Source organism: Rhamphochromis longiceps, linkage group LG3 (genome assembly GCF_057381845.1).
Source record: "Rhamphochromis longiceps isolate RC_006_pf linkage group LG3, R_longiceps_female_GT1.1, whole genome shotgun sequence".
Classification (NCBI taxonomy): Eukaryota; Metazoa; Chordata; class Actinopteri; order Cichliformes; family Cichlidae; genus Rhamphochromis; species Rhamphochromis longiceps.
Window position 1 is genome coordinate 30,899,056 of NC_140559.1, and position 11,727 is coordinate 30,910,782.

General features: G+C 41.3%; 3 protein-coding genes and 1 long non-coding RNA gene across 4 annotated transcripts; 3 read left to right on the forward strand and 1 right to left on the reverse strand.

Annotated features, from left to right (window-relative positions):
• Positions 1-1,286: 1,286 nt before the first annotated feature.
• LOC146674076 (histone H3) lies at positions 1,287-2,549 on the reverse strand. The gene has a single exon (XM_085394156.1). The coding sequence runs from the start codon at positions 2,413-2,415 to the stop codon at positions 2,005-2,007; it is 411 nt and encodes a 136-aa protein (XP_085250282.1). The 5' UTR covers positions 2,416-2,549; the 3' UTR covers positions 1,287-2,004.
• A 115-nt stretch (positions 2,550-2,664) lies between these two features.
• On the forward strand, positions 2,665-3,354 carry LOC146674077 (histone H2A-like). The gene has a single exon (XM_085394196.1). It carries the CDS (start codon positions 2,741-2,743, stop codon positions 3,125-3,127), a length of 387 nt encoding a protein of 128 aa, XP_085250322.1. The 5' UTR covers positions 2,665-2,740; the 3' UTR covers positions 3,128-3,354.
• A 282-nt stretch (positions 3,355-3,636) lies between these two features.
• On the forward strand, positions 3,637-5,554 carry LOC146674078 (protein NLRC3-like). Its single transcript, XM_085393945.1, has 3 exons — positions 3,637-3,763; positions 4,245-4,464; positions 4,562-5,554. Exons 2-3 carry the CDS (start codon positions 4,245-4,247, stop codon positions 5,455-5,457), a joined length of 1,116 nt encoding a protein of 371 aa, XP_085250071.1. The 5' UTR covers positions 3,637-3,763; the 3' UTR covers positions 5,458-5,554.
• A 335-nt stretch (positions 5,555-5,889) lies between these two features.
• LOC146674079 (uncharacterized) lies at positions 5,890-7,220 on the forward strand. The gene is made up of 3 exons (XR_014909114.1): positions 5,890-6,694; positions 6,783-6,859; positions 7,115-7,220. It is a non-coding gene; the product is annotated as an uncharacterized LOC146674079 (long non-coding RNA).
• Positions 7,221-11,727: the final 4,507 nt, after the last annotated feature.

The following is an 11,727-nucleotide window of genomic DNA, read 5'->3' on the forward strand; positions in this document are numbered from 1 at the left end:
TTAGTTGACGTGCGTCCAGGTATAAATAATAATAATAATTTAAAAAAAGCTCCTTTGAAGGAGTGGATCAGAATTACAGAAAATACACCACACCACTAGTGTTTGCATGTAGCTCACAGCTGTGGTTCGCTTTCGGTCTAAATGAATCTTAGACCTAAATGAGAGTTTGTAGTGATTTACAATTATAAGTCTGAACCTCTTTAATCTGTTCAGCTGTCTTGTTTTTAAGTTTTAATGCAAGTACTTTAAGGAACAAACAATGAGACAATGTTTATGCTTCTGACAGCATAAACTCTGACAGCACTGAGCAGCTCCTTTAGTGGCAGGCTGCAGCACCCACGATGTGGGACAGAGAGATTACTCAGGTCTTTCCTCCCCACTGCTGTCAGACTCTACAACAAAGACTTGCAGCTGATCAAACACACACATCCACACAAGTGCAATAAGACTGCTATATGTGCAATTCTTTTTTTCTGACAAAGTTGTACTTTTCTATTTTCTTACTCAGTTGTATATAGCATTTGTATTCTATTGCATACCAGTGTTTTCTAATTTCTGCTACATAACTTTGCACTTTTGCTGTAAAGAAACAAATTTCCCACCTGTGGGACTAATCAAGGTCATCTTATCTTATGCACTTACGACACAGATCTCTGGTTTCAAAGCAAGTTTTTAAAAAGAAAAGTCTGGGTAATAACTTCACAGATTTCAGATTTTTTTTCATGTACTAAAACAACTAAATGTGTTGCACATACTGATAGACTAACAGGGCTGTCCCACTTCAGTTCTAGTGTGAACATGAGTTTGACACCTATGGATTAAAGATTTAGTTTCATTACTTTAACCAAGTGTACTCTCAGAGGTGAGTGGCTCTTACAAGAGCTGTTAGTTGGTTGAGGAAAGTGGCTGGATTTTATTCAGCTTTCTCATTCTTCTTGGCCTGGATGTTGTCGGCCCAGCAGCTTGTTCAGCTCTTCGTCGTTGTGGACGGCCAGCTGCAGGTGGTGGGGGATGATCCTGACAAGGGCTTAGATTTGGTTTTGGCATTGGTGGGGATGGATGATTCAACCTCCAAACCCTGCCCTGCTTTTGTCTTTGTTTCTTGATTATTATTATTTATTTTATTTTATTTTAAAAAGAGGAGAAATATACTTGCCTACATATGCTATTCTTCATGCTTTTAAACCATTTAAAATTACAATTCATAGTTTTTTATGTGAATTACTTAATGTTAAATTACCATTAAACAAATGACTAAGTATTTTAGACTTTTGTTTACTTCAGCCATATTCCATATCAATCAGGTATCATACCAAAAAAAAGGAAGCTTCAAATACAGTCATGATAATAAAAGAATATGACTTTAAGGACTTAACATTACTTCAGTTATAGTGCACCAACATCTCTTATATGCATTAGCACTAAGGGAACACTGAATGACCTGGTGGTTTTTGTCCATCTAAGATGACCACAAAGTAAAAGATCTCTCGGCAAAATGATGCAACATTTTAGGCACTATTGCCCCGATCAAGTTAGTGAGCTGGGATGTTTTATTCTCAACATGAACTACTGTTACAGCAAAAGACATGGACTACTGGTGTCCCACACAACAACTCAATGTCCACTATGTGAAGGGGCCACACACATGCCTGCTCCTCTCGTTAACTGAGATAAACTGCTGGCATGTTTGTTTTACATCTATGAACAGAATCAACTTTTTGGAGATTTACTTTCCTGGATGACTGAGAATGCATGAAGACGTAAACAGGTCCGTGAAAGGCACAGCCAATGACATTGGCCATAGTGAGGCAATTGTGAAAATAAAGTCAGTGAATTCCACGTTGATGCAAAGTGTAATTTCTGGTATAGAAACAGCATTAAGATTGAAGTGAGCATAAAACTTGTTTTATAAAAAGAATACTAATAAAAAGAATAAAGGAGCGAGCTCTTGGTGTGAGTGAGGTGGCTCTGAAAAGAGCCGTTGTTTGTAGGAGAGCGTGCAGCTTAAGCTCTCTCTCCGCGGATGCGGCGAGCCAGCTGGATGTCTTTGGGCATGATGGTGACCCTTTTGGCGTGGATGGCGCACAGGTTGGTGTCCTCGAAGAGTCCGACCAGATAAGCCTCGCTGGCCTCCTGCAGAGCCATGACAGCAGAGCTCTGGAAGCGCAGGTCGGTCTTGAAGTCCTGAGCGATCTCGCGGACCAGACGCTGGAAGGGCAGCTTGCGGATCAGCAGCTCGGTGGATTTCTGGTAACGGCGGATCTCGCGCAGAGCCACGGTACCAGGCCTATAACGGTGAGGCTTCTTGACGCCTCCGGTGGCCGGGGCGCTCTTACGAGCGGCCTTGGTGGCCAGCTGCTTCCTGGGGGCTTTGCCGCCAGTAGACTTGCGAGCAGTCTGCTTGGTTCTTGCCATTCTTCCTCACTTTTCTTTTCTTGTGATACGAGCAGAAAATGTAGTGAACAGAGGAGACTCGCTGCTCTTAAAGTGTGTGACTGGCTGTGACGCGGTGCTGCTCCGGCTCGTGATTGGTGACGGGCTCCACGTGGAGCATCGCCCCGCCTCGGTGTGTGCTGCTCATTGGAGAAAAGTGCATTGATGTTGCGCGCTGCCGCAAGCCTCTCTGCGATTGGTGCGTGACGAAGCTGCGCGCGCTCTGCGGAAATATAAGCGAGGCTTTGAGCTGATCGGGCCACATTTTCTCTCAGTCTCGATACTACGAAGAAAAGAACCTGTCAAAATGAGTGGGCGCGGAAAGACCGGAGGCAAAGCCAGAGCTAAGGCCAAGACCCGCTCATCCCGTGCCGGGCTTCAGTTCCCCGTGGGTCGTGTCCACAGACTGCTGCGCAAAGGCAACTATGCCGAGCGTGTGGGAGCCGGTGCCCCTGTTTACCTGGCAGCTGTGCTCGAGTACCTGACCGCTGAGATCCTGGAGCTGGCTGGCAACGCAGCCCGCGACAACAAGAAGACTCGTATCATCCCACGTCACCTGCAGCTGGCTGTGCGCAACGACGAGGAGCTTAACAAGCTCCTGGGGGGAGTCACCATCGCTCAGGGTGGTGTGCTGCCCAACATCCAGGCTGTGCTGCTGCCCAAGAAGACCGAGAAGCCCGCCAAGGCCAAGTAAACGCAAAGCGCTCGGCTTCACCAACAACAAAGGCTCTTTTAAGAGCCACACACTTCTCTCTGAGCAAACATCCTTCTTGCTCTTACTCTGTCTGTAACAAGTTGTGTATTGGGAAATGTAGATTATGCATCTTGATTTACTTTGAAATGTACATTTATTCATGTCATCTTACAGAATCGGGGACTGAAATCCACCTTCAAATAAAAACTACTTTCATTAACTCCAAAGCTCTTTGTGTTTGGTCTATTCTTGTTTTTCCTTTCCTCTTCCTTGCTGCTGGTATTTTTATACACAAGGGCAACATTTTAAATAAAACACTTCAACACAAAATCTGTTATTTTTTCCCCTTTTTATAAAATTCTCTTTAATCTTGATGTTCATGCAATGTGCAGGGCATATCCATAATATGGTCATTACAAGAACACACTCCAAATAATAAATAAGTCTGTAAATAAACATAATAGGTTTGCTACAGCACAGTAGTATTTGTTTTATTTAAGATGATCACAAAACAGTAGAAGAAGAAATCTGTGGCTTGTATTTATGTGCTAAATGCTTCAAATGTCTTCATGATGTCTCCACAGAGCTGATCAGGAGAGTCTGCAGCATCAAACTGATCTGGACTCAGTATTTAAGGTTTGTACATGTACACCAACCTCCTTTTTAAATTGTTTTTATGTTGCACAGTCCAATATTCATCATAAAATAATGGCAAAATTCCACAAATAATTAGACAGTGAATTAGTTTCACTTTATTTTTTATATTGTGGATAAAAGGCGTAGCGTGGAGATAACACTACTTAAAATCGATGGATCAAAACAGGCTTTTTTTTAAAATACATATGTATTTATATAACACATTTTTTTTCAGAAAAGCAAATTAATGTTAATAATCTATGTTCTTATATGAATAAGAACCAAACTGACAGTCCGCAAAAACTATCCAGTAATGATAATGTTGTCTGGCAGGAGTTTTACTTTAAAAAGTTACTTGCATAAAATTTAAAACTTAATTTTTGTTAAATTGAAAACAAACACTAAGCAAATCTGTGAAAATTTGTTTTTACTATGAAGATCTGAATTTTCATTAATTTTGATTGTGTCATTTATTTTCCAGATGCTGGAAGACAACATTATTACTTTTGTGAAGAATGAACTAAAGAAGCTGCAGAATGATCTGAATCCAGATTATTCAGAGTGTCAGAGGGATGAAGAGGAGGTGTTGGACAGTGAGGAAGAGAAGCAGAGAAGGAGCAGCAGAGAGGCATTTCTGAAACTTGCAGTTAACTTCCTGAGAATAATGAAACAGGAGGAGCTGGCTGACTGTCTGCAGAGCAGTGAGAGGATTTCTCTTCATAAATTCAGTCTTTACAGGAATGAAATTGTCACATTTTCTATAATCATAACACTCATGTTTCTGGTGCTTTCCTGTAGAAAGTCCTGATCCACTTTGTGAGAATACATTTAAATGTAACCTGAAGAAGAAGTTCCAGTGTGTCTTTGAGGGGATTGCTAAACCAGGAACCCGAACCACTCTAAATGAGATCTACACAGAGCTCTACATCACAGAGGGAGGGACCGGAGAGGTCAACACTGAACATGAGGTCAGACAGATTGAAATGTTTTCCTGGAAACCAAACAGACCAGAAACAACAATCAGGTGTGAAGACATCTTTAAAGCTTCGACTGGAAGAGACAAACCAATCAGAACAGTTCTGACCAAAGGAGTGGCTGGCATCGGGAAAACATTCCTGACACAAAAGTTCACTTTGGACTGGACTGAAGACAAGACCAACCAGGACATCCAGTTCATGTTTCCATTCCCATTCAGAGAGCTGAATTCACTGAAGGATAAAAAGTTCAGCTTAGTGGGACTTATTCATCACTTCTTCACTGAAATCAAAGAAGCAGGAATCTGTAACTTTAAAAAGTTCAAAGTTGTGTTCATCTTTGATGGTCTGGATGAGTGTCGACTTCCTCTGAACTTCCACATCACTGAGATCCTCACTGATGTTACAGAGTCCACATCAGTGGATGTGCTGCTGACAAACCTCATCGGGGGAAAGTTGCTTCCTTCTGCTCACATCTGGATAACCACACGACCTGCAGCAGCCAATCAGATCCCTGCTGAGTATATAGACGTGGTTACAGAGGTCAGAGGGTTCACTGACCCAAAGAAGGAAGAGTACTTCAGGAAGAGACAGAGACAAGGAAGAGGCCAACACCATAATCTCTCATATCAAGACATCACGAAGCCTCCACATCATGTGTCACATCCCAATCTTCTGCTGGATCACTGCTACAGTTCTAGAGAGCAGGAAGATGATTGAAGCACTGGGGAAACTGTCTTTTTAGCAGCTGCAGAAAGGAAACCTGATCTTCTATGAAACAGACCTGACAGAGTGTGGGTCAGAGAAGCCTCAGTGTACTCAGGAGTGTTCACACAGATTTTTAAAGACGAGAGAGGAGTATACCAGGACAAGTTTTACTGTTTTGTCCATCTGAACATTCGGGAGTTTTTAGCTGCTCTTTATGTCCATCTGACATTCGCCAACTCTGGTATCAACCTGCTGGAAGAGGAACAAATGGCATCAGTGAAGACTGGAGAGTCTTTAGTACAAAATTTCTACCAGAGTGCTGTGGACAAGGCCTTGAAGAGTCCAAATGGACTTGTTATGTTGAAAGTTACCTTGAAACCAAACCAAGCACACCATTGTTTTTTCTTGTGACATTACCAATGAGTTTGATGTGTCACATGGCCCTCTCCCTATTGAAAAAAACAAAAGATGTATCCAAGATGGGCAACTTCTAAATGGCCACCATGGTACATCATCAAATTCAAAGCAGTTCCTTACAATGATTGTGTTGTGTGTGTTTGTAGGTTGTCAGGCTATCAGATCACAGGACCAGGCTTCACCTCTCTGGCCACAGCTCTGCACTGCAATCCCTCCTATTTGAAAGAGTTGGACTTGAGCTATAATCACCCAGGAGACTCAGGAATGAAGCTTTTGTTTGCTCTAAGGGAGGATCCACATGTGAAACTGGACAAAAGAGGAAATAAAGCTGTTTTTTTTCTCCAGCATATTGTAAGGTAACCACTGACCTGATTGCCAGTAATACAGTCTGTATGTCCAGTTAAGTGGGCAGCTGTGTGGGTGAACGACTCAGAACCAATCACAGTTAATACTGCAAATATACACAATTATTACAGTTTTCAAGGATAGTTAAGTTGTTTTAATAGGGAGAGAAGGAAACACTAAGCATTCAGGAGGGTAAGCCTGTAGGGGTCAGTAACCATAACACTGAACTATGTTCCTGTTTGGCTCTTCCACGAAGATGTTACATTTTTAAATTTTTGTTCTTTCTTCTTAGATTAAGCTTCTGGATTCATCGCTGGTGATACTGACACATAGCCAGTGCTCCTGTGTGGCAGGCGCTGTTATGTGCAATCACACAGTGGCACTGCTCTTCCAAACAGCACACTACTCACAACTCAGAGTGCCGGTCGTCCCCCCTGTGCATAGCTGCACGGAATCTGAACAGCAATGGCACAAGCCACGGACAGTGGTAATTTAAATGAGGTTAAAGTTTTTGAATTAGTCCATGTTTACATATGAACAGCAACACCATCCATAGTAAATGTGTCTTCTGTTAGGGTGTGAGACCAGGACCCATCAACTCCATGATCTTCACTAAGCCGGTACCAAATAGGATGGCCCAGACTGGAGTACGGTAATTAGATTTGTAAAATTTGGTTTCCTGTGTTACAAATGCATGTTGCTATTTGTTCATACATACATGTGTCAGAATAGGTATTAATTTACATACAACATTACACTTTCGGAAGACGGCCTACTCAGTCATGTACATATACATCCCAGTCTCTAACTTATGCACCACTGTTTTACACCTTTTAGTTTTTAGTTTAGTTGTTGTTCAGTATAACAACCTTCTTCCTTACATTATTGTCATTGATGTTTTCTTTAGGAGTGGCTTCTAAAGAGGCATGGTGGGTCCGTTACCAGATCCCTGCTTGTTCAGAATAACGGAAGCATATGCAAAATTTAATATTGAGGACAGGCCACTTGTGAGACACAATGAACATGAGACCTGACAAGCCCCTTGTGGAAAGTGCCTTTGGGCTGGTGCAGGAGGGCAGTCTTCTGTCATATCAGCAGCCGGTTTTGACAACCCGGTACATCACACTACAACGTGATGCACCACCAACATCGCACTTGCCTCTGGAGGGGTATGACATCTTGCCATCAGATTGTGTGTTTGTGTGCTCAGAAGAAGAGCTTCTGCATCTGAAAAACTTGTCTGTAACTCTGGAAATGGCTCACAAAATAGAGGAAGCTACATGTGAGCAAAGCTCTTTGTCTGAGTGGCATCAGCTCCGCAGGCCCAGAGTGACTGCCTTTAGGTTTCGGGAGGTGTGTCATGTCAGAGGCCAGAGCTCGGCAGAGTCACTAGCAGAGCGTATATTGAAGGGAACAAGGCAGACAGCAGACATGAGGAGAGGAACTGAGATGGAGCATGCAATAGCACCAGAGTATAGTAGGCTAATGAATGTTAACTACTCACCCTGTGGTCTGGTCATTCACCCCATTGCCCCCTGGCTTGCTGCATCTCCTGATGGTGTTGTTTTTGACCCCAATGAATACCCCCAGTTTGGCCTCATTGAATTCAAATGTCCCAATGTACAAAACTTTATTGACTGCAAATATGTTCAAATGGAACGTGGTACCCCTAAACTAAAAAAAGAGCCACACATATTACTGGCAAGTGCAGGGGCAACTGCTCATCAGTGGGATGCAGTGGTGTGACTTTGTTGTGTGGGACTACCTAGTGCAAAGAATATACATGGATACAGATGTGCACAATGCAATCAGAGAAAAGGCTGACTACTTATTTTTGTACATATATATGCCAAGATACCTGTGTTTGGAAAAATGAACAGAAAAACAGATCCTTCAGGCTGGCTGGAACAAAATAACTGATGTTTTATTTGCAATGTATTTCATGAATTTTTTGTTGTCAAATCAATAAACTGTTATTTAAGCAATGGCATCAATTTCTTTTTTTTTAAAAAAACACACATTAAAACATTGAATTTGGCCAGAACTTATTTACATGGTAAGTATTTTAAAGTCCATGCCTAGCATACTGATATACATTTAGACAATAAGACAACTGAATGAAAAAAATGACAAATGGTATTTTTGATGTTACAAAAGCTCAATGTCACTTATAATTTTAAAATGATTTAGTGATTTACTTTATAATTTTGATAAACAATTTTGTTGAATCTGAATAGTAATATAGTATTATAATTAAACAGTATTATTAACATTCAACATTTGCAATGAAGTAGAATTATCAATAACTGGAACTCAACTATCAGCACCCAAGTACCAGTTCTGTAATCAAGTATTGTCAGCTGAGAAGGAAGAAATGCAACTGTAGTGGCCTCAGCTGCAGGTCTTTTTCCATAAGTTACTTACTGGCACTGGTGTCTTGGGAAAAATCCATCTTGTCTCACTTAACCCATTTTTTTAAACTAATGCTGTGTTCTGGTAATTTGACAGCATACATGCTACCGCAAACAGTTGGTTGGTCGGTGGATAAGACCAGGTCTAAAAATATGTAAGTGTGTTTTTGATTTATTAGCTGTATTTATTAATGCATGTGAAGTGAATGTAAATACAAAGCCTGTTTAATTATAGCTTTAGTCACTTCCCTTTCAAATAAGTATTGTTGATAATTTTGTTTTTTAAGATTTATTTTTTTCTCATTAACACTCATCATCACACTGCCTGCATTATTGAATTTTTAAGCTACAGACCACAAAATATGAGGTCCACATTTACTGTTACACATTGGCTCTAATTAATAATTTGCTAATGAGTTGTTAGAGTTAAGTGTTTATGCACTGTGTCTTATTGGCCCTTTTAGATTTCTTTGATCTGACGCTGGATCCAAACACAGCACACAGGAACCTCAAACTGACAACAACAAGGAGGTGACACATGTGGAAGAAGACCAGCTGTATCCTGATCATGATTTTAGGTTTGATCAGCCTCAGCTACTGTGTACCAACAGTCTAAGTGGTCGCTGTTACTGGGAGGTCGAGTGGAGAGGTTCATGTTGCAGTAACTTATGGACAGTGTTGGGGAGTAACGGAATACATGTACCGCCGTTACGTATTTAGAATACAAAATATGAGTAACTGTATTCCGTTACAGTTACCGTTTAAAAAGGTGGTATTCAGAATACAGTTACTTTGTTGAAATAAACGGATTACACTGCGGTACTTTCCTGTTTGATATTGTTACGGGTCAGGACTGTTTGGGTTTTCTTTGACAGCTACGTTCTGTTGTTCCAGGCGGCAGCGTTACGGTTGCCATGGTTACAGGGCGACGCTCTCTCTCTCTGCGACTGCGTGTTTCCTGGGTGAGAGAGCGCCTTTTCGTTGTTGTTGTGCTAAGCTAACAGGCAGAATGCTACAAGCATAGCTCTAAAGAATGTAGCATCATGGGCAGTGTAGTCCGTGTTGCAGGGAGAATGGACTGCCATACACGTTATGGGTCTGTGAGCGCGAGGAGGGAGAAAAAGGGGAGTGGAAAGGTACGAGTTGTCATCGAGGAAAAACGGGAGCTGGAAGCATGTAAATGTAATAATAACCACTTCAGCCAAGAAGAGTGCCTGACGAGCCCAGTTGTAAGTAAGCTATTAAGACTCAACTGTACACCGTGTTCGTGTTTTCCTCCGAAAACAATAAGTTCCGTTGGAGCAGCGTTTCAACGCCTCTCTCTGTCTCTCGCAAGAAAAGTTGACCCACACAACAAAGTAGAGCTATTTTTCGGCTACAAGCCGACAGGGACCCCGCCGTATTAGTCAGAGGTCCCTTTACTACAGTTCGGAGTCGCGGACCTTCAGTAATAGTAATAAATCACACAGCAATAGTACATTCACGTTGTTGTAAAAAGCATGATAATATATTAAGTAATCCAAAGTATTCAGAATACATTACTGTCATTGAGTAACGTAACGGAATACGTTACAGAATACATTTTGGGGCATGTATTCTGTATTCTGTAATGGAATACATTTTAAAAGTAACCTTCCCAACACTGGTAATAAATCACACAGCAATAGTACATTCACCTTCTATCACTGTGCCATTGAGAGCATCCTCACTGGATGCATCACCACCTGGTATGGCAACAGCACCGCCTACAACTGCAAAGCTCTCCAGCGAGTAGTGCGGTTCTCTGAACGGATAATTGGAGGTGAGCTTCCCTCCCTCCAAGACATCTACAGGAAGCGGTGCCTGAGGAAAACGGGGAGGATCATCAAGGACTCCAGTCACCCCAGCCATAAACTGTTCAGACTACTTCCATCAGGAAGGAGGTTCTGCAGCATCTGGTCCCGAACCAGCAGACTGAGAGACAGCTTCTTCCATCAGGCCATCAGACTGCTGAACACGTCATAGACACCTCAGCTTCACTACTGGAACTTCAACATTATGCACTCCACACTGTACAGTAATGCCACTGTTTTGCACATGTCTCACTCTGTATATTTTTATATATTTTATTTATTGTTTACTCTATTTAATTTGTAAAATATGTACACACACACACACACACACACACACACACACACACACACGTAGAAAAATATTTAGTATACACATCCAGAAATGCATATACTATTATATATTGTACATATATTTATTAGTTTCAGATGTAGCCATTCTTGTATTTTGCTTGTTTACATTATTGTATTTTGCACAACTCTGTTGCTTGTGAAGCTCGCACAAAAGAATTTCACTCACATGTGCTGTACCAGTGTACCTGCACATGTGATGTGACAATAAAAGTGATTTGATTTGATTTGATTTGTTGTAAAAAGCATGATAATATATTAAGTAATCCAAAGTATTCAGAATACGTTACTGTCACTGAGTAATGTAACGGAATACCTTACAGAATACATTTTGGGGCATGTATTCTGTATTCTGTAATGGAATACATTTTAAAAGTAACCTTCCCAACACTGCTTATGGAGGAATCAGACGGAAAGGAGACGGCGATGAAAGCAGGTTTGGGAGGACTAATCAATCCTGGAGTCTCTACCGCAGTGAGAAAAGGGGTTACTATGGAAATCATGATTACATAGGAAGAGCCATCCCTCTTCTCCCCTCAGCTCTCTCTCACAAAGTAGCAGTGTATGTGGACTGTTCTGCAGGAACTGTGTCCTTCTACAGCGTCTCCTCTGATAAACTGATCCACCTGCACACCTTCAACACCACCTTCACTGAACCTGTATATGCTGGGTTTAGAGTGAAGCCTGACTCTAGTATCCACCTCTGTGCTGACTCACAATAATGAACTTACTGTGGTGTTTCATACTTTTTCTTAGTTAAATATTGTGAATGTTAAATATATCAGGTAAATTGTCTCATTTATAGTTTTTTCTTTCTCTTAGTTTAGGTAAAAGTTTTTTTTCTAGTATGTTTCTCACAGTCGGGGGGAGTATTTTTTAGCCAGGAAAAACATTTCACTGTATGTTGTACTAGCTATAACTACATGTGA